Here is a 25,520-nt window from a genome sequence, read left to right as displayed (position 1 = left end):
TGCACCTAATAAGAACAAAACAAATCAGAGATCAGAGTACAGTTATGTTTGTACATTAATTATAACCAATATTTCATAACATATTTACTGGATAGCATTATTAGTAAGGATACAACTTAATGTGGTGTGACGACGCGAATATTATTTTTTATTTTTTTGTAATTGTCAAACCTGTCACTCAATCTACTATTTATGGCAGTTACTCTTCTTTTTATTTAGTACTTTAGAGCAAGTGTGTATGTGGGGCAGATGTCATTTGCTTGTTCGCAATTGGCTCTGCAGTTATCTTCACTGAAGCAGCAATTAATGTAGGAAGAGTTATTTTTGTGTTTTCCCCTGAATCTGTAGACTGCATGAGATGGACAAACATGTGAAAATAAAGATCGACGCAAGGGTATTTAAGTGATGTGTGCACTGACCAGAAACAATCTCTATTTGTGGGAGGCATCTAGACAACACTTTTTATAGTGTTTTTACTTCTTAACTGTGTGTAGGATTCAGGGTCTTTATTAAATTTCAATATTCTTGACTGACTTTACAAAAGTGACTGATGTAGATCGCATATAATATATATCTTGTATTGATAGCTGTGACAGAAAATTTTGATGTCAAAACAAAAAATTTGTAACACATTCTGATTTTTTGAGAAAGTCCTATGACTGTTTGTAACTCTCACTTGGTTTTCACATATCAAAGACAAACATATTTGATTATTGTACACATTAATTTGTTCTTGTCAATGTGTTGAAATATTTTTGTACATTGTATTATTGGCTGATGGCTTAGAATTACACAAAATACACCCATGTAGTGTAAAGACCACACATCAAAGTAATGCTAGCAGTCAAGTTTTATTATAGAATGTATACATCACAACATCACCTTTGGGTAGGTAGGTAGGTAGGTAGTTAGGTAGGTAGGTAGGTAGGAAGGTAGATATATAAAATAGACTTACAGACAGCTTGAGATAGATACAGACACAGACAGACAGACAGACAGACAGACAGACAGACAGACAGACAGACAGACAGACAAACAGACAGACAGAGATGGATGGATGGATAGATAGCAAGATAGAGATAGATAGATATACAGATTGAGATATAGATAGATACATAGATAGATACATAGATTGACAGATGGATAGATAGATATACAGACAACAGACAGACAGAGAGACAGAGAGACAGAGAGACAGAGAAACAGACAGATAGACATGCATAGGTGGGTAAATACCTGGCAGAGCTTGGAATGGTGGCAATCGAATAGACTTCTTCAGGAAGGACTGCTCTGGATGATGAAATCTGAATGTTTGGTCTATGACATGAGGCTGTGGTTCTATATTCAGAGATAAGATAGCTATTGGTTTACTTTCCTGTGTTCTGAAGTGTACCTGTAAATAATCAATAATACATTGTATGAGGTTACAGATACAGTCACTGTGCTGACAATAATACTGTAGTGTTTACTCTGTGAACGTTGACAAATTATTTCAGCTCTGTGCCCCTCTGGGTAAAAAGGAGGTGAGTGTACCATCTATCCTTGACACAAATGTGTGTGATAGCACAGGATAATTTCTTTCAATGGAAAGTTGTTGTTTTGTATAAATATATGTTATAACAACAGAACCCCATGGCAGATACAGAGGTTATTGGGGCTCTCAAACTTTAGCAATGAAGACAAGAGTAAGATAAATTTCTAGACAACAATGACAACAATTTTAAATGAAAGTAATATATCAATGAGACCCATCCCATTGAACCCCCCCCCCCCCCCACACACACACACACACACACTTGTCTGTTGGGGGTTCAATATAAAAAACCCAGCAAGAACAAAATGGTAAACTAATCCTACCTTGAAATTTCTGGACTGCAATGACAAATCTACCTTCTTGTCATTCCCTGGCATTAATATCTTGAAGATTGGACGGTGTGGATTATATGGTCCCTGAAAATCATGACAATTTTACAAAAGTTAATATAAATACTTTTTTTTAGGTTAAGCCAATAATTTCAAAACTTGTGAAAGTGATAATCATTTTATAAGCATACACAATATATAAACTAATTACAGTGCATCAGTGCCTTAAAACTTTGATATCTGAATTTTTACCTGTGGATTTATGGAATGATCTGTCCTAAAACTTTGATATTGGAATTCTTACCTGTGGATTTATGGAATGGTCTGCCGATATTGGAATTCTTACCTGTGGATTTATGGAATGGTCTGCCGATATTGGAATTCTTACCTGTGGATTTATGGAATGGTCTGCCGATATTGGAATTCTTACCTGTGGATTTATGGAATGGTCTGCCGATATTGGAATTCTTACCTGTGGATTTATGGAATGGTCTGCCGATATTGGAATTCTTACCTGTGGATTTATGGAATGGTCTGCCGATATTGGAATTCTTACCTGTGGATTTATGGAATGGTCTGCCGATATTGGAATTCTTACCTGTGGATTTACAGAATGGTCTGCTCTAAAACTTTGATATTTGAATGGAATACTGATGGATTCCTTGGGACGGACAAAAACCTGGACACCATTACCATCTGCTGAAAACATGTTTTCTTCCACTGGGGTGTTTAATTCATGCAACATTTTAAAGTGTCGCCATTCTCTGGTATCAGTTACTACTCTGTAAAGTCAGAAAATGAAAGAAATTATTACCAATGGGATACTCAGTATGTAAATATTCTGAAATCAAAAAACAACCCATAACACCAAAGTAAAGCATTTTCTGTATGTACCACAATCGTTTATAGCATCCATATCAAGTACAACCCATAACACCAAAGTAAAGCATTTTCTGTATGTACCACAATCGTTTATAGCATCCATATCAAGTACAACCCATAACACCAAAGTAAAGCATTTTCTGTATGTACCACAATCATTTATAGCATCCATATCAAGTACAACCCATAACACCAAAGTAAAGTGTTTTCTGTATGTACCACAATCATTTATAGCATCCATATCAAGTACAACCCATAACACCAAAGTAAAGTGTTTTCTGTATGTACCACAATCATTTATAGCATCCATATCAAGTACAACCCATAACACCAAAGTAAAGTGTTTTCTGTATGTACCACAATCATTTATAGCATCCATATCAAGTACAACCCATAACACCAAAGTAAAGTGTTTTCTGTATGTACCACAATCGTTTATAGCATCCATATCAAGTACAACCCATAACACCAAAGTAAAGCATTTTCTGTATGTACCACAATCATTTATAGCATCCATATCAAGTACAACCCATAACACCAAAGTAAAGCATTTTCTGTATGTACCACAATCATTTATAGCATCCATATCAAGTACAACCCATACACCAAAGTAAAGCATTTTCTGTATGTACCACAATCATTTATAGCATCCATATCAAGTACAACCCATAGCACCAAAGTAAAGCGTTTTCTGTATGTACCACAATCGTTTATAGCATCCATATCAAGTACAACCCATAACACCTAAGTAAAGCATTTTCTGTATGTACCACAATCGTTTATAGCATCCATATCAAGTACAACCCATAACATACTGAAGACATGAATCAACAGTTCAGATCACAAGAATCAACAGTTCAGATCACAAGAATCAACAGTTCAGATCACAAGAATCAAAAGTTCAGATCACAAGAATTGACAACTTACACATTATGTCTACAACTCAAACTTGTATGCGAGAATGAATGTTCATGGACTCTGGGTTTATACTTTATAGTAAAGGAATTTCTACTCACAGAGTCAAAATATTTCTTGAAAACAAATCCCAAATTTTCCCTGACATCTCATCAGCATTACCAGGGGTGTACTACAAATTTGTATGTAGTTTATTTTCACATTATCAATTAATAGAATGGTGTGTGATTTATAGTACAGTCACATCTTAAAGGTATCACACTTACTGTAAGTCTGTGTCTTCACTCTCAATAAACACTGTATGTTGGACATTGTATGGATTCTTGAGGACATATTCAAAGAACTCAACATGGCCAAAGGATGGATGTAAAGTGTGTTGTGTAGTTATGGCTGACTGTAACATACATGATATTCCATCTTCTTTAGATCGTTCCCTGTAGAGTACACAAAAAATAACATATTTATTGTTAATAACAGCTAACGGTGGTGAAATGGTAAAAGTGTATGTAGGAGTAGAAGTCATGGGGTTCCAAACCTACTGGAGACAGGGGATTTTATGTGACCAACCTAAACCTACAATGAGTATTTTACTTGATGGGTATGCTGCATCACTCAGCCATGTCTCACTCACAATATGAGTGTGAACTTGCAGGGTGGGTGGGGGGGGGGGGGTCTCCTAGTGTAATGACTCAGGCAATCAGGACATATTACTCATCACATGGCATCCACACTACGAGTTGTTGGGCCTGGGTGATAGCCTATGGACTGACTGAGAAAATTTTGACAGTTCCACAGTGGGGGTGGGTTTCTCCTGGAGTAATGACTCAAGCAGTCCGGGACAATTCCTCCCATGGAGTCCACACTATACAAATGTAAGTTGTTGGGTCTGGGTGATGGACTATCTATCTACTGACTGGGAAAACCTTGATAGTCCAACAGTGGCATGACAGCAACCATGCGACCTCATTGTCTGCATTCAACAGTTATCTGCTAGTACAATTTGGAAATGCCCCATCAAAGAGAAACTTTTCTATCGATGACGAATGATGAGTGGACATGTGAATGATTGGACAAATGAGTGGTTAGTGTAATAAAATTAATAACATGTGCTCAGGCCTGGGGATTATCACAATTTAGTGCCTGCCCTCGGGCTGGCATTCTTTACCAAAATTTTGATGATGCCCTCGCCTTCAGCTTGGGTGTCATCAAATTTTTGGTAAAGAATGCCATCCTGAGGGCAGGGATTAAATTGTGATACTGCCCTCGCTGGCAAGTGTTATTATCTAAATACTTTATAATCAAGTTAGCTAGATAATTGAAATAATTGACTTTTTCCTAATCATTATTTTAACTAACTTACCTGTATGTTTTAATTGTTGTCAAATCACGTAACCTTTGAACTTTCTCTTCTTTCTTGACCTGTAGAGAGTCAGAATTATGAAATGATGTTTAGAATTTGAATCAAAACATGGTGATAACAATTTAACTCAACTATCATGAGCTACATCATCACTGTCAATTTAACTAAGCTATATTTGCTGATATCAAATTCTTCTGATGACAAAATTATTACTATTGAATAGATGTATGTACAATTGATTACTTGCACAGGTGTATGTACATACTGGAAACATAATATGACAGAAGGCTGGTGCGTGAGTGCAAGTGTGGCATACAATTTCCCAACTAGATACCCAAGGTAATATACCCACCAAATATCATGGCAATCGGTCCAGTGGTTTTTGACTTTAAGTTGTTTACAGACAGACTGGCAGACAGACAGACAGACAGACACAGAGACAGACAGACAGACAGACACACTTTTGCATGCATATAGCACTACTGAACCTAAGACATTCAGTTGTGCTAGAAATGACATCACTGATTGTAAAATGGCAACCCATGAATGCATATCTGAGGTAAAATTATGGTTTATTGGTAAAATTATGGTTTATTGCTGAAATTCAGGAAATTTAATAAAAACAACAGTTCCAAGTTTCCTATTTACTTTAATTGTCATATCTATCTCATTCAGAGTGTTTAAGATCAATTATTGAAAGTATCACCAACATGTCCTCACAGTCATACACTTACTTTTTCATTTAAAAAAAATAGTTTTTAACCGACCAACCGACCGACCTACCTGTAATTTTTAAAGTGGCCATGATCAGGACTGGGTATTTATTTTTGATTTTTAATATATTAAAAATTGTATCATGGCTTCCTAATTGGAAAAATCAATGTGAAACAACATCGACCATGTCTGTGTTTGTAGCTCAATACATTGCAAAATGCTAAAAACAAGGAAAAGTTTGTAATTGTATGTACAATAACAAACATATACACATTTTATCAATTTTTTGCAATATATTGAGTTACAAAGAAAGACTTGGCATATGTTCTTTCATGGTGATTTTTCAAGTAGGAAGCCATGATAACATTATTTTATAAAATCAAAAATCCAAAATAAATACCAAATCCGACATCCAAATGGCCACTTCAAGGTATTACGATGTGAAAAGAATGAAGTATGGGTGAGCTAACAACACACTTTGACAATTTAGAATTGGTGAATGTTGGTGAATAGACTTACCAGGAGACTAGAAATGAGTCCATTTTCTCTGCCTTCCTGTTTCCTGACTGCATCCATTCTGGACAGCTTACGTTTCTTTACCATGTCAGCCTCTCTGTTAGAGTCTTGCAGTACTGCCTTATCTTGGCGTACAAGCAGAGCTGCTGCCAACTCTCGGTCAGTGTCAGCCATGTGAGCTGCTCTGTATGTACGTGTTGTTTTCAAACCATTTAAAGTGTGTGCTGAAATGACAAGGGGAAAACTGAAACCACTACCTTGGTACCATCACAACTACACAGATACTATGAAAGAACACCATGACACATTAGTGCAGGTGTGGTGTGCTCAGGTATTTACACATTAAGTGCTTGGAGTGTTCTCTGCGCCCGAACTTTCATGAATGAAAGTGCAGCAGAAAACACTGCAGGCATGAGTGCAAATATCCCTGAGTACCCAAACTTGAACTCACATGGCATGGGTTCTGTTATTATTACATACGTTTATGTGAAACGGCTAATTTCCATAAAAAATCACACAGCGTGATAACGCTATTTTGTGTGTAACAAACGATTGCATCCTCATCCTGGTGGTTGCAAAATGACTATTCAAAAGAGATGGTTAATACACTGAGGGGAATAAGCTAGGAGTCATGAATATTCAGCTATAACACCAGGCTTTCTTTTGATACCATAGGCAACAAAACTGAAGATGTACATCAAGAACAAGAGGCACTGACACTGCCATGTATCAGAGGTACTGTCTCCTTCTGTTTTTATGTCTGGCAACCTTCCAAGCTCAGATTTGGATCTTACTACAAGACTAAAGCTGGGCTGAAAATCTAGAGACTAACTAAACCGTGGTGATATACATGTAGATGAGGATTGGGTTTTTATTTTGGGATATTTAATTTATAAAATAACGTTATTATGGCTTCCAACAAAATCAAAGTGAAACAACATACACCCAATCTGTGTTTGTAACTCAATAAATTGCAAAAGATTGATAAATATGTAAAATGTTTGTTATTATACATACAATAACAAACTTTTTACACATTTATTTTAGCTTTTTACAATGTATTGAGTTACAAACACAGACTTGGTCAATATAACGTTGTTGTTTCACATTGATTTTTCAAGTAGGAAGGAAATTACACCAAATAATCATTCATATGGTCACTTTAACTCACTCCTATCACAAGCTACATTTTAACTGTTTTAAAGTTAGCTAGGAGAGACATACCCTTAGGAACTACTGTATTGAGACTGCCTCCGAGGAATGCACCACTACCGTCTTCCTGAATCACAACCCTTGTTTTCCGGAGTGGATTCATTCCAGGTTTAAGTAGTTTGGTTTCGATTGGGTAGCCTACATTAGCCATGCGTAGATGAAGTCGTCCCTTCAGAATGGTTGTCACGCCAACAGGTCTTACACTTCCTCCTCTTGTCTATCAGTCAAACATGACAAATACAAGATTGGTATATTGGTGATTCAATTTAATATACACATATTATACTTATTGTTCTCACCAAGGTGTTTTGGAGTTACACAAATTTAGAAATAATGTCTGACAGTTAATTGAGATGGCCATGGGGTAGTTCTAAAAATGGGAACTATAGTTACTTTTATGAAATAATCATCAACACTTTTAGTTACTTTTAGCCTAGTAGATGTATCCTTGACTGGCCGGCTGAATGAAGACAAATATTTGAGAATAACATAATTATACTAGCACAAGTAATATCAAAGAAAAATTGGGGAATGTAATGACAACTTTGAATGTTTTTACTCATATTTCAAACACAGCAGAACCAGTGACGTAGACACATGTTGTGACATAGACGTGCGATGTTGTGACGTAGAACAACCAGAGTATATATTCCATATTTTTTGTTCAACTTGGCTCATGCATGTTATAATGTAAGTACACTAGTAGGCAAATAAACCTAGAGAGAGAGAAATACTGAATATTCTACTATTGTCTTCATCTTACCAAGTCTCCTGTTAATGCTGGTGAATCTTCACTGTACTCTGTGGTAATCACATCTAACTCATTAGTCACTTGCACTGCTTCTCTGCCATTTCTTAGTAAATGCTAATTGTCAAAAAATACAACAAAATAATATGTTAATGTAAATGAATTAGTAATCCTTCCATGTCAGTCAGTTACCAAGGTTACATGTTGTCATGACATCAGATAAAGAAATACTCATTAAAACGTTTTGTGTTTAAAGGGTCATGATTCAATGCCAGGTTTTCACATTAATGATGTCTTATCAGTAAACGCCATATGGATTAGTCAGGACCATTGTTTTGTTCAGACCAACATTTTCTATACATCAAATGACTTTCTCACCTAAATTTCAATCGTAATCAAACAGTCTTTTAACCAAAATATCAAATATTGCCACTTTATGCAGAGATCTAAGAATTGTGTTAAAGGCCTACTCTGCATATAAAGAGGGGATGAACTGAGATGACACTCATTATGTTGGATGACGTTGACCATGTAACACGTTCACAGAGCTCATATGAAAATGCCGTTATAGAAAGTTACCCAGTATTACTGAGATAGACATATTTCAACTCTAGACTAACAATAACAGAGACACAATAAACACAGCAAGATCCTTCAACCAATCACATTGAACACTGATAAGCATTGATATTCTTTCACAGTGCAGTAAACAGGCTTCTAATGAAAACATTACACATGGACTTGATAATTCTAATGGCTGCAATTGTTTATTTTCTAACTGATAATCAACAAATCAACTTGACTATTTCTACATCCCCACTGTGCTTAGAAGTTGTCTGAGCGTATGTAATAAATGTCATGTTGCACGAGTGAAACACCAAGCCTACATCATTTTAGCTGTAATGTCATATCACATGAGTAAAACACCAAGCCTACATCATTTTAGCTGTAATTTTCAATTCTTAGTTTGTCTTACTTTTAGTGGTAGAGCACAGGAACCAATCAGAAGCAAGGAGTCTCCATCCCAGACATCGATATGTAGAGTTTGTTGATATAAGTGTCGTACAAACATCTGACCTTCACCTGGTTTCATGTACGCTGGATCAACACTGTATTTCAGCTTTTAAACAAACACAAAAAAGTATATCAATGGCTTAAATACTGTCAACACAGAAATTACACTAAACACTTATTTTCACTTATTGCACTGGAAAACAAAACTACAAAAGTAGTGACTAAAATGCCTTCTTGTACATTAAAACAATGTACTAGTCAGGTAAGGCGAAAAAAAAAAGAAGTGTGTTTCCGATAACATTGCCTCAGAGAATAGAGTAGGTACGTTGGGATTTTATTTTAGTTTATTTTTAATTGTTTTAATTTTTTGACAAATATTGCTTTGACCCCAAACCAAATGAAATGTTGGTCAGAATACCCCTTCTGTAATAGTTTGATGAAATATGTACAGAAATCACTGGGGAAGTGTTTAGGGTCAGCAGCTTAAACTGTTGGGTAATCATAACACACAATTTTATTATTTGCCTATTAGTGAAAATTAGTCTTTGAGAACAAGGTGTAAGATGGTAAAATCACATAATGTTCTAGTGATGAAAACAGTCCTTAATGCTATGTATTATCAATCAAAATTATTTACCAGGGAAAATACAAGTGACCTAAGGGATCTTTGTAACTACAAGTCGATAGACGAGTAGTGACAACCCTTAGGTCATGAGTATTTTCCAGCTGAAGAAAAATATTGGAGAATAACATAATTATACCAGCGCCAGTAATATCAAAGAAAAATCGGGGAAAGTAATGGCAATTTTGAATATTTTAACTCATATTTTGAACATAACAAAACCAGTGATGCAGACACACGTTGTCATGACATAGATATGTGTTATTGTGATGTAGAATGAGTATATTATATTCCATATTTATTTGTTCTGAATGGTTCGTGTATAGTATAATATCCTATGTATTCTGACTTCCACATACTCTTGGTGTATCTTTCCAATATAATGGACAGGTGTATTCTATCTCTGAGTCATTAAATTTTAACTTACTGTTACTCCAGGTACTCCCTCAGCAATTGTACCATCTTTATTAAGTTTCTGTAAGATACAGGGTAGGGAGGCAGGGTCTGCTGATAATCCACCTTCAACTTCACCCAAGTATAATCTAAAATTAACAGAAAATAAATTAAAATAAAGGAATACTACAAACAATAACCAAATATTATTCCCCTATTATTTTTCTTCATTCAGGCATGGAAAATATGAGGGACCTAAGGGACCTTGTCACTATGAATTGTAAATGAGGGGCCCCAATCCTGTTGCTGCAAATTCTGTTCATTCCTTTGCTACATAAAAGCCCTTGAAGTTGTAGTAACAAATGTCTACTAGCGCCCTCATAGTCAGAAAGTATATCATAGATATAGCCAGTGTGTGAACTTAAGGGAAAATGACTACTGGTCATAAGGACCGACATGTAGCAAATACTGCTGGTCCTTAAGGAAAACTGCTGGTCCATACTCAATGCAGTTCACGTTCACGACCTATATTTATATACCCTCCATTTACAGATTAAATGATTTTGAACTTTAATATGATACAACATATCTTTAGATATACTAAAGTAAAAGAGAGTACAACGAATTGTTCACTATCCACTATTATTTCATAAAATTTCCACTCACAGAGTCAACAAATAACTTGGAAGTAAATATTGATTCACTACCAAGTAATATTTGACTCTATCAGTAGAGATTTTCATTTGTAACTATGAACCCAGAAACTATGAATATTCATTCTCGCATAATCTGTTCCTATAGACTATAGTGGTCTGAGACTGAATGTATTCATTACACCATAGAAATACATATCCATAGCTTGTAGATAATATGGGTGAATGAATCATTAAATATACATTATCTGCAATCTCTAAGAGATCACAGTCCTCTCCTTCCTCTCTGTACGATTCACTAAATTCTGAACCACATATCCAAAGTCATATTCATCGTCTGTGGCAACAGCTGATGTAGCTTTCCAACTCTTAGCGAAAGTAGACCCACAACTTCATCATGGCAGAAAGTTTTGTCGCATAACTATCCCTCTTGAAAACTGTGTATTCACTTTATTTCAATTTCCATCCACAAAAGTGACACGGAGCGGTTTCGTTTTCCTTCAAATATGTACTGAAGCCCCCCCCCCCCCCCCCCCCCCCCCCCATAAAGCCCTACCTGTATACCATACAGTGGTGTATTGAGTATCGTCTCTGACTCGACTGTTTGTGTAAGAAATCTGACCATGATGAAGAGAAGAAGTATGGCTAAACATGTCTTACAATGCAAGTTTTTTTGACGTGGCAGCGTGATATGGTAACTGTACTATAATGTGTCATCAACTATATGTACCCGTGTTTGGCATGATGCAGTAATTTTCCAGATAAAACAATGGCAACAAAAATGCAACATTTCTAAGTTTATTATGTTGATCACAACATGACAGGACATACATTATCATATGAATCAAATTGAAAGCAATCAGACTACGCATTTTTTTTTTGCTGTTTTACAAAAAAAAACTATCGTACTGAAGATATTTTACGAAGTGTACCTGCCTTCTTTATTAGTTAAAACGCCATTTTCAGAGTAATTTATATGTTTTCCGTCAGTTTGTTTTGATCATGGCCACACACATGGGGAACTCCGGTAAATTGATCGGGAAACCCGCTAACATTTACCAGCTTTAATACCAGCCTTTAAAAAACAGTGTCTGTTTAAATTCGTCTTCTTCTTCGGAAGCTCATTGCTGCCTTCTAAATATCGCCACATACTTTATAAATACAACGTGGAACTGTCTCAAACACGTTAAAAGTTTCATACACTTAGAACAGTAAACTTTACAACAATTACTATATCATGGTGGGAAAAGACGCATGTGCTGAATGCGTAAAATGGATCTGGATGTCTAAGACGTTCTGATAAGTCATATCAAGACACAAATAATTGGAGAAATTCGGCCAATCATGTGTTTGCTAACATAATTTCATAAAGTAAATGCTGTATGCTACGTCATATGTAGACATGATATCAACATTGACAACAACACGTAGCGAGCTAGCTCTGTGTCGCTTGACTTGAACGAGATGATGTCGAGAGTAAAATAGGTAAGGCCAAAAAAAAATAAAAATCTGGTTCTGGTCAGGGTAAACTTTCTAAAGTGGTGCGACGACGCGCGTTTTTTTTTTTTTTCCTAATTTTTTTTTTTTTTTGGCAAATTAGTAAATACACATTTTTGACACTTTACATGCTCTCGGAAGATGTCATACAACTCTGGAAGTTGGCACTGTTGTATGGCAAGTTTTGTACGATGCGGATCAATCATCCATCAGGGCATCACTAGTCACATTTACAAATTTATCTTATCGCCCAGTGATTTGCAGTTATAATCCCGATTTGCAGTTATAATCCCATCCAAGATAATGAGTCTTGCCTTGCAACCACTGTATAATGTCATTGTGCAACTTGCAACGTTAAATAACGAGAAATAGGTCTGTCCAACGGACGTAGAGGAGGCAGTGTTTTCTTTCGAGCACCGTCCATCATCAGTCTGATACGCAGTCTGTATACGGTACGATGTTTGACACGTCTTTCCAACTCATCGCAGATGGAAAGACGTGTCGAACATCGTAGCGCATACATCCAGAGCTAACTGCTTACGCTACAGGAAAATCTTTGTATTCAGAAGGCAGAACGAAACGATCACCAGAACTAAGAACACCTCGAAAGTCAGCTGAATTGATATCAACATTTCGATTGCTCACGACGTACTCAAACTTCTGACATTTTCGAAACATGTGAGCGGTTTACCACCTAGCACAGTGAACACACTATTTCCCGTGATTCCCATCAACCACGCTCATCGTACATATTACGTACACATATCGTACGGGGGATTATGGGTATGCAACAGTACTAGAAGAAAAGGGTACCCGTTACCAAATAGAAGTGCGCCATCACACGAGTTAAATTTTTTCCGCTAGCCTTGCATACAGTGTTGATCGACGGGGAATTGTAAATAAGGAACGGGAAAGCAAAAATTATCGGAAAAAAAAGGATCGACGCGGGGGTATTCAGGGCACGCGCGCGCTGACCAGAACCAGACATATTTTTTTTTTTGGCCTAACACAAGACCAGATTCATGTAGGTGAAATTGGATATCTTTGAATAAATGTTATTATTTACTCCAAATTTCAGTCGGACATAAGGACCGATACGTTGTTGTAATTCTGAAAAACTGTCGGTCCAAACGGAAATCTGTTGGTCTCGGGCCGAAGGACCGGCGTTAATTTCGCACGCTGGATATAGCTGATTCTAAGGCCTAATAAAAAAAATTGTGTGGTTCCGATTACGCTCAATTTTAGAATAGGTGGGGTAGGTAGATTTTTTTATTTTATTTTATTATATATTTTTCTGTAAGGGTGTCTAGCTCAGGTTGTTTTCCATTGTTTTCCAAATGGTCTCTGTGTTGTTTACATTTTGTATTTCTTCCTATCAGATGTACAGCCATTACAGATTGGAAGAACAGTTTTATTTTATCTTTTTCAGTTGATGTCAGTTTCCACACCCACTATTTCTCGTGAGACGTTACAATTTTTTGCGATTTTATTATTTTTTTCTTGAATACGTAAAAAAAAAGTTTAGGATTGGCAGTGAAAAACTTGGTGGGGTCGGGTAACCGGAACCAAACAATTATTTTTTTTAGGCCTAAACACTTGTAATATACATCATGTACTACACAGATTATAAAAGTGAGAGATAATTCAAATACTTGACTATACAAATATTTGAACTGTGTATGTATTAATACAGTCAGGATCAATAGCTATTTCAACTTTCAAAGTTTTCATCCTTACCTTTCTGTAGTAACTTGAGGGTACCTATAAAGTGGAATGTGAACTCTTTTCATCCTTACCTTTCTGTGGTAACTTGAGGGTACCTATAAAACTGGAATGTGAAGAAGACCGTGTTGTGTTGTTTTGGTTGGTCCTGGTATTCAAATTGTAGCATTCTGTAACAAAAATACAACATTATGAAAAAAAAAATACTAAAACTAGGTTGTCTCATGTAAATTAGAATTATTTTCACACAATTATCAGTAAAGTACAAATTACAATGCATGCAGGAAAACAAATAAAAGAATTGATATGCCATAGCCTGATAAACTGAAGTTCCAATAATTTGACATGTAAATGACCACAAGAGGGCGCCCAACATTTGGCAAAGCGTGATGGTGATGGCTAAAATTTGGTCGTGGCCACTATCCACTTGACAATGTACGAAGTGGTGGCAAATGTATTTTAAAAGAAGTCTGTGTTCTTTAAAAAGCATTTATTGCGATTTATGAAAGTGGTTGGGCATGATTTGACTGCTGGTAGTCACTAATATAACTAAAAACAAAAGAACAACATGGCAATGAGTGATGACTTTGTGCCTATCATTATGTTACACTACTCAGCTATTCTGACTCTCATTTCTGCACCCCCCCCCCCCCCCCCCCCAGAAAAAAAAATGTTTGTGAACAGCACTCCTAGTGGCCAAATCATGAAATGTTTTATCCCTCTGATAACTGGCACATAGTGTATTACAGACAACACAAGTCAACTATCCAATCACAATCAATTCACCTAGTAAATTGACAGTTAATCATTTTGAAAGTTCATACCTTGAGAATGCTAGGAACTGAATTATTATCTCATTCACTTGCAGTGGATCAGCATCTTCTTTGTAGGGGTGAAAGGTCACATAATCATTAGGGTCAATGACATCTGGTGGCTCTCCATTCATGTCGGTGATTTCAGGAAAGCCTGCTTGGAACAGTCTAGCATAGGCTGCCCTAGTCAGTGATGGCCCACTTAGTTGTGATGGGCCCACTGGCATGATGGGAGCATGCACTGGGGTATAGGGTAATTCTGTCAGGTGATCTGGACTTCCTGTTCTAGCTGTGCTAGCCTATTGTGGGTAGATGAGTTAAAAATAAATACAATCAGTACATACTTAACATACTAGTTTCATGTAAATTAAAATTCCTTGGTTTTAATTTAGCTCATTTTCCTAAACTGACCTCTCAACTCTGAACAAAGTAAACACAGTATGCACAGTTTAGAATAAACTTCATCTCATGAAAACTAAACAAATTTGACCTGTGATCTATCAAATCAGATCTTTGGTACTTGACAACTGTTATAGTGAACACATATTGCCTGGCCATGAGGGCTATAGCACCCGTTTATTACACCCGAGGGACTGTGAGTTACCAGAATCACATGCTATTTCCCAAAGGCCGAGGGAAATAGCATGTGATTCTGGTAACTCACAGTAAATCACATGCTATTTCCTGAGACCGAAGGCTGAGGGAAATAGCATGTGATTCTGGTAACTCACAGTCACGAGGGGGTAATGAACGGGTGCTATAGCCCAAATATAGGCCAGGCAATATGTGTTTTATAATATACCTCATGCTGTGAACTCGCGGTGGCAGACGACATCATCAGAAGCTGCCATTTTGACCTGCTGTGAACTCACGGTGGTCACGTGACCATGTAATAGTTGATGGAACTATTTCCCTAGGGAAATAGTCATTCTATTTTCCTATCACGTGACTGATTCTAGCGAATCATGGCACAGCATTATCACTAGGTATATTATAATACAATGTATACAAGTTGCTAAAAACAAGGGTAATATGCTTACCCAACAATGAGGGCGCTTACCTTTTAATGTGTATCTCATTGCTAAAGATACTATCTCTAGTACATGTTTCAAAGCTGAGTGTCTTGGTTTATGTATATATGCCCACATCGTTAAATATATCCTGTGGTGATATAAACAAAGGCATACGTTTTATTTGCTATGAGGGCGCACTTACCTCTAAATGTTTGATTTCCACTGGATACATGCTGCCTAGCTGTGGTTGTATTAGTGGTTGTATGGTTGAGTATACAGGTTGTGTACCATACATTTGGTGTTGTACCGGTAATGGTGGCTGTGTTCCATACATCTGATGTTGGGGAGGGGGTGGTAAAGATGACACTCCGATGACTGGTCCAGTTGATCCTGGAGTTCCAAGGTACCTGAATGACATCATAAGTAATAATATGAAATATTGGTCGAAATCCAGAAGTTGGTACTCAAATCATATTATTACAGAATGATTATTATTGTTTTGAAAAAAGTGACATTCTGATCAAATGTAATCTCAGTTGTCTGCAAATTTTTGAGCGGAAACACAAATGATCTGTTTTTGTTCAAGTGTTAACATCTGTGTTTGTTATTGTACGTACAATAACAAACATTTTATACATTTATTAATATTTTGTCATTTATTGAGTTACAAACAGGGACTTGGTATGAAGCCATGATAAAATTGTTTTATAAATTAAAAATCCAAAATAAATACTCAATCCGTATCCATATGGCCACTTCAATACATGGGTTGAAAGTCATTAATCCACCGTAAACATTAGAATTGTGACTGAATACTGTTTTATCTGTTCTATCAAATGTGAATGGGCTTCACATCGAAATTTGACCTTTGACCTGAAATTTGACCTCTGACCTACCCTCTAGGTGTCCTTGGACTACTCTTAGCACTTGATATTGGTGGTTTGGCAAGCATATGTGGGGTTTCACCAAGAACTGATCCATCTATGCTACCAGGTTCATGGTGCATTAGGTTACCTTGTCCAGTCTGGTAGTGACTACTCATCTCCATTGGCAACTCCTATTGTCAAGGAAACAGCTATTAATTATGCATGCACAAAAACCCTGATAATCTGACTGGTCACAACTGTGGACAAATTTGCATACATTTGAATATTATGACACAGCAACAGATGGTAATTTAGAAGAATCCAAACATTTCAGAATGTTAGAGCTGGGGAAAAAACAAGAAACAAAACAAAAGCAAAAAAAAAAAAAAAAAAAAAAAACTAACACGAAATATAAAAATCCAAAATTGTATTTTAGTAAAAAAACAAACCCAAACTTCGGTTAATATGGTTGTGATGGGGGAAAATTCAAAAATTTCTGAAAACAAACATGTGCTGGATATTATTCTTTCAACTGTACAATAATAAATTCAACAGATTGGATAAACACACACACACTAACACTGAATACCTCATCATCTATGTCTTCAGCATCCTTGGATGGACAATATCAGTAAAAGTTACGCAAAAGAAAAGAGAGAAAAATATTGCATAATAAGAATTTACAGTCTTTACGTTTATTAATCTATGCAGTGTTTACTAGTCTCCACAACAAAATAGGTCAAGAAAGACTGTCTCGTGTATCATTATCGTAGTCCTGATTCACATGACCTTTCATCCTATGCTGACCTTTGACCTAGTAGGTCAAGAAGTCATCTGACATATGGGTGCATGATTCTGGTTCATGACCTCAAAGTGACTTTCCATCTGGACTTTGACAAAATGTTTCAATATCAACATATCAGAAACACTTTCAAATTTATTGGCTAACTTCTGATATTCTAAGAACAAGGTCAAAGGTCATGAACTTTTAAAAAGAAACATATGGTTAGGTTTGATTGTAATCATTCAGGTTTTTTTTGTTGTTTTTTGAAACTGATGAAATACACTTTGAAAATGACCTCAGAATCACTGAAGACTAACTGGGTTTTATTTTTTAATACATTAGACAGCCTCTTGTCTATTTTGCTGTGGTTTCAGAAAAGACTCTATGCCATGCTATTACTGCTCTGGTCCGCCATGGACATCAGTATGCTTACCAAGTGAGTGGAACGGAAGGAATCTAGTCCCTGTCTGGTGTTGTCAGATCTCAAGGACGCTGAACTACCTGGACGAGAACTAAACACATCCTTCTATATGGAGGAAAATAAGTTTTCAATATTGACAAAAATTTGTGAGTTGATTTTGTGGTGATATTACTGACTGTGCTGTTGTCAATTACAACATGTGAATTGTCATGTTGATAATGATTGTGGATAATAACAAAGAAAACTACCAAATAAGATTACTGAGACATTATTAACTTGTCCCTCGTAGTTGCTTGCTGTCATGCCAAGTTCATAAACTCTTTGTAAACAATAGGCCACTTTTTACAATGTATGTCTCTAAGTCTAAGTGTTTGACTTCCAAGTTTATAAACCATTTCTAAGAAGACACAATATCTTCATCAATTTGGTAGATCAAATAATTTACAAAGGTTATAACACATTCAAGCAGTTCAAATTTTTTCAGCATTGAGCTTTCAATCTGTCATGGATGACGAAAATTCCAGTTACAGCTGACCACTAGGTGGCCGTACGATAGGTCAATTGTAGATTTCGTTAGTTCGATGGCCCCGTCTTTGTTGATCCTAGGATTACAGCATCTGATGTTTATAGCCTTCCTGATCTTCCTCGGGAAATCATGTTTGTAAGAAATAAACTACTTTTCATTTCTCTAAATGTTTGACTTATCTTTAAATAGCAAGAATGTAAATGCGGGGGGTGGGGAGGGGGTGATTTTTGTTATTTATTCCAATTATTGGGACAGTGCTCCTTACTGTCTTATCATATTAGTTACAAGTTGTCATTATGTTAACAAGCAGCAAAGTTATGCCATCAATTCAAGTTCCAGATCATCTTGAAGACTAAAGCAAAATTATCAGTTTTCTGTTGAAATGTGTTAATTAAATGAAGTGAATTTTCAACAGAACTCTAAAAGTTGATAAACTTTAAATTTAAAGATCTTTTCATTCCTACTAAATATGTGTGTAAACTATTGTTGAATTGTAAACTATTGTGAACCTTTGTGATAAGTGGTCTAGGTAGGAGTACAGAGAGAGAGGGTGGGAGTTTTGGGAGAAGAGGGAATGGTATGGTAAGACATGTTACTAGTATAAGGAAGGAAATGGGAGGGGTGATATGGGGGAATGAGAAGGGTAGTGTTGGAGGAAGCTGAGATGGTAGTATGGGGAGTGAGGAGATTTATGTGAGGGTGTATAGGTAGTGGAGAAACATGGTGTGATGGGAGGAGAGAGAGGGTGGGGGAGGGAGAGAGAGAGCAAGAGAGTTGAACTGAGTTAAAGTGTTTCATTATGTAAACATTGAGAGAGAGAGAAAGAGAGAGAGAGAGAGAGAGTGTGTGTATGTGTATGTGTGTGTGTGTGTGTGTGTGTGTGTGTGTGTGTGTGTGTGTGTGTATAGTACATGTGAATCATTCACATCTTACCTTTGTTCTATAAACAAACTGTATTCTTCCAGGTGCAATCTTTGATACTTCTATATCAGACATTTCAGTATCAGGGTTTTTAAACATAAGTACATTATCAGGATTTGGTATAGGATCTCCCTGTAGTTGTAGTGTTATCTCTGCTATACCATCATGAGAGAATGGAGTCCATGCTGCCCATCGTAATGCTACCTGTCTAGCTTGTGACCGGTTCATACTTGTAGATGACTAGAGGAAGTCAAATCAAAACAACATTTCATCATGTAGAGTATGTTTTCACAACTTGAAATTGAAGGCCACCTTTTTATTTCCCCTGTCACTGTCAGTTTTTTCAACTTGTTTTGCTTCTTTTTAAATGTTGATTCAATGACTGTTTTTCTGTTGTTGGTGTGTTTGTGTGACATAAAATAATAACTATTCAAAGTCTTGGTAAACACCATAATTTCTGATCCACACACTACCTAATATGTATTGTGACAGCACGCAATACGACACTGGTAATCCAGCCTTCAGTTTACTAAGATAGGCACAAACTAAAGCTATTGTTCTTCAATGTGGTAGATTACACAAGTGGTGTGTTGTGTGATTGTAATCACCCTGTGATCAACATAGTGTAAACATTGGAAGTCCCAAAACAGCACTGCAAGGTCATGCAACTCTAAATAAACTAGTTTTCAGAGACGCCTCCCAAATGAGACTGTAATTAAACCAACGTCCATTCAGTAGCTTATCACAGTTGAATCAACATGCTGTGACAATAGTTTTAGTTTGTATCTTAGAAAACTGAAGGCTCAACTGCCATAATAACCTATGTAAGTCAATAGGTGCACATGAGAATAAGTCAACCTTCTTGTTCTGTTTTGACACTCTAACATGAGGTAAAACGCTGTTGCAGGTACTGAGAATTGCTGTTGCAATTCAGTTTTACTCACCTTACGTTCAGATGATGAAAACGGTACATTTATCATATACTCTAGTTGAAAGACAACAGCAAACTTTGGGTCATCAATCAGTTCTAACTTGACTTTATTTTTCAGTAACAGTGCTGTACTCAGGCTATCTCTGAAATAACAAATAATATGTTATGTTAGAATTCTGATGTGACAACTCAGGTTTATCAAGTCATTGTATCTGATTAACAAAAACTATATACATATACATGTACATTGCTAAGGAGTAGACTTAACTCATACATTATTTTAAGATATCAATGACAAAGACAGACAGACAGAGACAAACAGACATGTACACAGACAGAGACAGAAAAACAGTCCAACAGTCAGAAAGGCAAGCTGACAGACAGATGGATGGATAGACAGACAGACAGACAGACAGACAAACAAACAGACAGACAGACACACACACACACACACACACAAACAGAGAGAGGGAGGCAGAAAATCAGTCAAACAGACAGACAGACAGACAGACTGACGAGTGACGGATGGATGGACGGACAGACAGACAGACAGACAGACAGACAGACAGACAGACAAAGAGAGACAGAAGTCCAATATCTCCATAAGCTCCTTCTTTAAGTTTGTGATTTCAATCATCATTGAATAGAAGAGTTTCATACCTTGATCCAGCTGATGTAGGTCTACCTTTACTTTTTCTCATACTTCCTCTACCACCTTTACTGACAGCATCTGTAGTCAACAAATAGGTCTGTGGTGGTTGGATGTAACCCCAACCATTGTGTACACCAATCTGTAAACGTCTTTCTGATACCTGTACTACACCAGTATCTGACTGTATATCATCCTGTATATAGTAAAAACAAAGTAAATTCACAAACAGTTACTATCAGAGTAAGAGAATTTAGAAACAGACACAAGTCAAACTTAGCACACTTTCCCTGGCCTCATTTGTCAAACTTAGTACACTTTCCCTGGCCTCATTTGTCAAACTTAGCACACTTACCCTGGCCTTATTACTTTATTAGTTAAACTTAGCACACTTACCCTGGCCTTATTTGATACCCTGGATTTATTAGTCAAACTTAGCACACTTACCCTGGCCAATCTGTCTGTGTTCAATAGAGTACACAATTCCTCTTCAAACTTCTCCATTGTAGGGTAAAGGAACAGCTGTAGTTTGTCCAAAACACAGGCTATTTTATTGGTCACTGGTCTTGGTTTACGAAGATTGTCTCCACCTGTAACACCAAGAAATAATCATTTAAGGTGGTCATGTGACTGTGAATAGCAAATCACAATGCTTAAAATGTTTTGTGATTTTTAAGAAATCTGTTAATAAATATGACTCTGATGTAACTTTTCTTCTCTGTTCAAATAAGCTATTTGTGTGACTACCTTATGAATGGGTTGGTCATGTGACAATCATGTGACAATCATGTGAGTCAGGTTTTGTTCATATAGCAGAATGTGAGACTATTATGTAAGCTTACCCTCTTGTTCAACAATACCAGGGACAACTTCACTTCCACTGACAATGATATTCTCTGGTAGGAGATGCATAACTTTTCTTAGTAGTTTGTGAGTACGAATGGTGTAACATAAAGTACATTCTGCTATCAGTGTCAGCTTTTCATTCTCTGGAAAATAGGAGTCAATAATTGTCAGTAAAATAGAATATTTGATGGCAGTGAGATTATCAATATGACACTTATGAATATACATTGTACTAAAGGGGGGGGGGGGGGGGTAGTGTGGAGACATTGCTTGGAAAACTTGTTTGCCAATGTGGTGGGGGGTGACATTGCTTGGAAAACTTGTACGCCATGGTGGAACATACATTGTACTAAATGGGGAGGGGGGGGGGGTAGTGGGGAGACATAGCTTGGAAAACGTCTTTGCCACAGGGGGGAACATGCATGGTATACGGTATACTTTATACAAAGTGAGGCTAGTGTGGGGAGAGCAAACATTTGTCAACAAGTTGGTATATTGACAACTTTCTGACAAGTACAGCATCATTTTTGAATGAATGAATGTACTATGATTGTACTACATGTCTACAGGCAATAGGTTGTAATTGTCACTAACCATACAACACATGTCATTTTGAATGTCAATAACTTACTTTCTATATTATCATCTAGGTAGAGTAATGCCCTAGGAGAACCATGATATATATCCATTCTCTTGACTGGTTCTGGTGTAGACGACGACAGATCATTTAAATTACCTAGATGAAAGACAGAGTCAAGTTATAATTATAGTAAAATGACAAATTGTAAATACTTTTCATTACCAAGGTGAAAGACAGAGATAACAATATTATCCAAATTATGATAGTAAACTGATAATTACTATAGTAGTGTATATACTAATAACCTTGAAAGATTTCTGGTGGTTATTATTAGTTGAACTTGAAACAAATTAAATTGTATCTGTTATAGTCTAATATTGCTGACAATAACATATACATAATAACATTATACAGACACCAAATGATAGAAACTTTCCCAATTGTTATACATGTACATGCATGAGGTACAGGTTAGGATAGATTCATAGCATTAGTAACATTATTTGAATCAGAACTATAAAGTACTTACTGGCTTTGAACGGTCTGATGATACCCCATCCACATGACACTCTCTGGATTTTATTCTTCTTGGTAGTGACAACAGCAATCACTTCTACCACGGCTACTATATTCACATCATTTAATGATGTATGGAAATATATTGGCTGTAATCAAAGTGGAACAATTTAGTATACAACATTTTGCTTCATACAATTTAAAGTCACTTACGTGTCAAGATGTTCTGATGGGATTTTTGCAATATTATTTTTGTGGTCAACTATTAGCTTTTAAAATACACACAGAGACAGATAACTATTTTGGCTATTGAAAAGTGAGCCATATTGCAGGAAGTCGCTGATCAGGTAAAGGCAATTTACCTCATTGGATGCAATTTTGTAAAATATGATTGTCAAGTGAACTATAGGTTTTCAGAGGTTCAGTAAAGTTCATGAATCCCTTCCTAATTTGTTAGTCCGGTGTTAGTCTGGTGTTAACACTGGACTAGTCTGGTGTTAGTCTGGTGTTAACACTGGACTAGTCTGGTGTCAGTCTGGTGTTAACACTGGACTAGTCTGGTGTCAGTCTGGTGTTAACACTGGACTAGTCTGGTGTCAGTCTGATGTTAACACTGGACTAGTCTGGTGTTAGTCTGGTGTTAACACTGGACTAGTCTGGTGTCAGTCTGGTGTTAACACTGGACTAGTCTGGTGTCAGTCTGGTGTTAACACTGGACTAGTCTGGTGTTAGTCTGGTGTTAACACTGGACTAGTCCGGTGTTAGTCTGGTGTTAACACTGGACTAGTCCGGTGTTAGTCTGGTGTTAACACTGGACTAGTCCGGTGTTAGTCTGGTGTTAACACTGGACTAGTCTGGTGTTAGTCTGGTGTTAACACTGGACTAGTCTGATGTCAGTCTGGTGTTAACACTGGACTAGTCTGATGTAAGTCTGGTGTTAACACTGGACTAGTCCGGTGTTAGTCTGGTGTTACCACTGGACTAGTCCGGTGTTAGTCTGGTGTTAACACTGGACTAGTCCGGTGTTAGTCTGGTGTTAACACTGGACTAGTCCGGTGTTAGTCTGGTGTTAACACTGGACTAGTTTGGTGTCAGTCTGATGTTAACACTGGACTAGTCTGGTGTCAGTCTGATGTTAACACTGGACTAGTCTGGTGTCTGGATAGTCCAGTGTTAATACCAGGCTGACACTGGTGAGCAAATATGAAAGGGATTGTTAATCACTGTACTGTAGTCTGCCCTTCTGAGTTAATACATGTACTTACCACATTGTACTGTAGTCTGCCCTTCTGAGTTAATACATGTACATTGTACTTACCACATTGTACTGTAGTCTGCCCTTCTGAGTTAATACATGTACTTACCACATTGTACTGTAGTCTGCCCTTCTGAGTTAATACATGTACTTACCACATTGTACTGTAGTCTGCCCTTCTGAGTTAATACATGTACTTACCACATTGTACTGTAGTCTGCCCTTCTGAGTTAATACATGTACTTACCACATTGTACTGTAGTCTGCCCTTCTGAGTTAATAAATGTACTTACCACATTGTACTGTAGTCTGCCCTTCTGAGTTAATACATGTACTTACCACATTGTACTGTAGTCTGCCCTTTTGAGTTAATAAATGTACTTACCATATTGTACTGTAGTCTGCCCTTCTGAGTTAATACATGTACTTACCACATTGTACTGTAGTCTGCCCTTCTGAGTTAATAAATGTACTTACCACATTGTACTGTAGTCTGCCCTTCTGAGTTAATACATGTACTTACCACATTGTACTGTAGTCTGCCCTTCTGAGTTAATACATGTACTTACCACATTGTACTGTAGTCTGCCCTTCTGAGTTAATAAATTTACTTACCATATTGTACTGTAGTCTGCCCTTCTGAGTTAATACATGTACTTACCACATTGTACTGTAGTCTGCCCTTCTGAGTTAATACATGTACTTACCACATTGTACTGTAGTCTGCCCTTCTGAGTAGATGCTATCTTCACAGGTTTGGCTGGTCCTACCCATGTCCTCCCAAAGAACTTCTTGTATGTGGCATCAAATAATGTAACCCGTATTTCATAATCTGTTCTCTTACCCCCTTTATCCTGTACAAAGAAATAGAACCAATTATGAGCCAGGCTTGTCACATCACATTTAGATTTGAAAGCCATTGACAGGTCCTTGGTACATTGTAACTCACCACTGGTTTTCAAATGTAGGAATTTTAGATTTGAAAACCATTGACAAGTCTCTGGACTACATGTACATGTACAGGTACAGGTACAACATGTACTTATAAATATATATACAAGAAAACTGTTGTCATGGAAACAGTTTGACTAATGAATTCATCACTTTTCTCCATTTAGTTGCTTTACTCAATAACTGTATAACACTACATACCATGCACAAACCGAGTTGAACAAAAAATATGGGAATTTACATGTACATGTATAATGTGGTCGTTCTACTTGTACATGTATGTCATGACAATAATGTATGTCTATGTCACTGGTTCTGCTGTGTTCAAAATACAAACA

The 25,520-nt window shown here is 36.8% G+C and overlaps 1 protein-coding gene across 1 annotated transcript in view; it reads right to left on the bottom strand.

Annotated features, from left to right (window-relative positions):
• LOC144451305 (nephrocystin-4-like) overlaps nt 1-25,520 on the bottom strand; it is a 66,869-nt gene that overhangs the window by 12,428 nt on the left and 28,921 nt on the right. The window contains exons 2-25 of the mRNA XM_078142109.1: nt 24,939-25,085; nt 22,990-23,125; nt 22,512-22,616; nt 21,877-22,023; nt 21,482-21,624; nt 21,046-21,230; nt 20,399-20,528; nt 19,467-19,694; nt 18,020-18,112; nt 16,833-16,993; nt 16,139-16,343; nt 14,936-15,222; nt 14,186-14,281; nt 10,274-10,388; nt 9,187-9,330; nt 8,226-8,327; nt 7,475-7,679; nt 6,254-6,474; nt 5,021-5,079; nt 3,927-4,094; nt 2,462-2,645; nt 1,858-1,950; nt 1,237-1,393; nt 1-5 (exon numbers count right to left, since the gene is read on the bottom strand). The exon at nt 1-5 is cut by the window's left edge and continues 78 nt beyond it. Of these exons, the coding sequence (XP_077998235.1) occupies nt 1-5; nt 1,237-1,393; nt 1,858-1,950; nt 2,462-2,645; nt 3,927-4,094; nt 5,021-5,079; nt 6,254-6,474; nt 7,475-7,679; nt 8,226-8,327; nt 9,187-9,330; nt 10,274-10,388; nt 14,186-14,281; nt 14,936-15,222; nt 16,139-16,343; nt 16,833-16,993; nt 18,020-18,112; nt 19,467-19,694; nt 20,399-20,528; nt 21,046-21,230; nt 21,482-21,624; nt 21,877-22,023; nt 22,512-22,616; nt 22,990-23,125; nt 24,939-25,085 (3,516 nt within the window). The remainder of the gene's footprint in view (nt 6-1,236; nt 1,394-1,857; nt 1,951-2,461; nt 2,646-3,926; nt 4,095-5,020; nt 5,080-6,253; nt 6,475-7,474; nt 7,680-8,225; nt 8,328-9,186; nt 9,331-10,273; nt 10,389-14,185; nt 14,282-14,935; nt 15,223-16,138; nt 16,344-16,832; nt 16,994-18,019; nt 18,113-19,466; nt 19,695-20,398; nt 20,529-21,045; nt 21,231-21,481; nt 21,625-21,876; nt 22,024-22,511; nt 22,617-22,989; nt 23,126-24,938; nt 25,086-25,520) is intronic.

Source organism: Glandiceps talaboti, chromosome 21 (genome assembly GCF_964340395.1).
Source record: "Glandiceps talaboti chromosome 21, keGlaTala1.1, whole genome shotgun sequence".
NCBI lineage: Eukaryota > Metazoa > Hemichordata > Enteropneusta > Spengelidae > Glandiceps > Glandiceps talaboti.
This window is presented reverse-complemented; position numbering and strand designations above follow the sequence as displayed.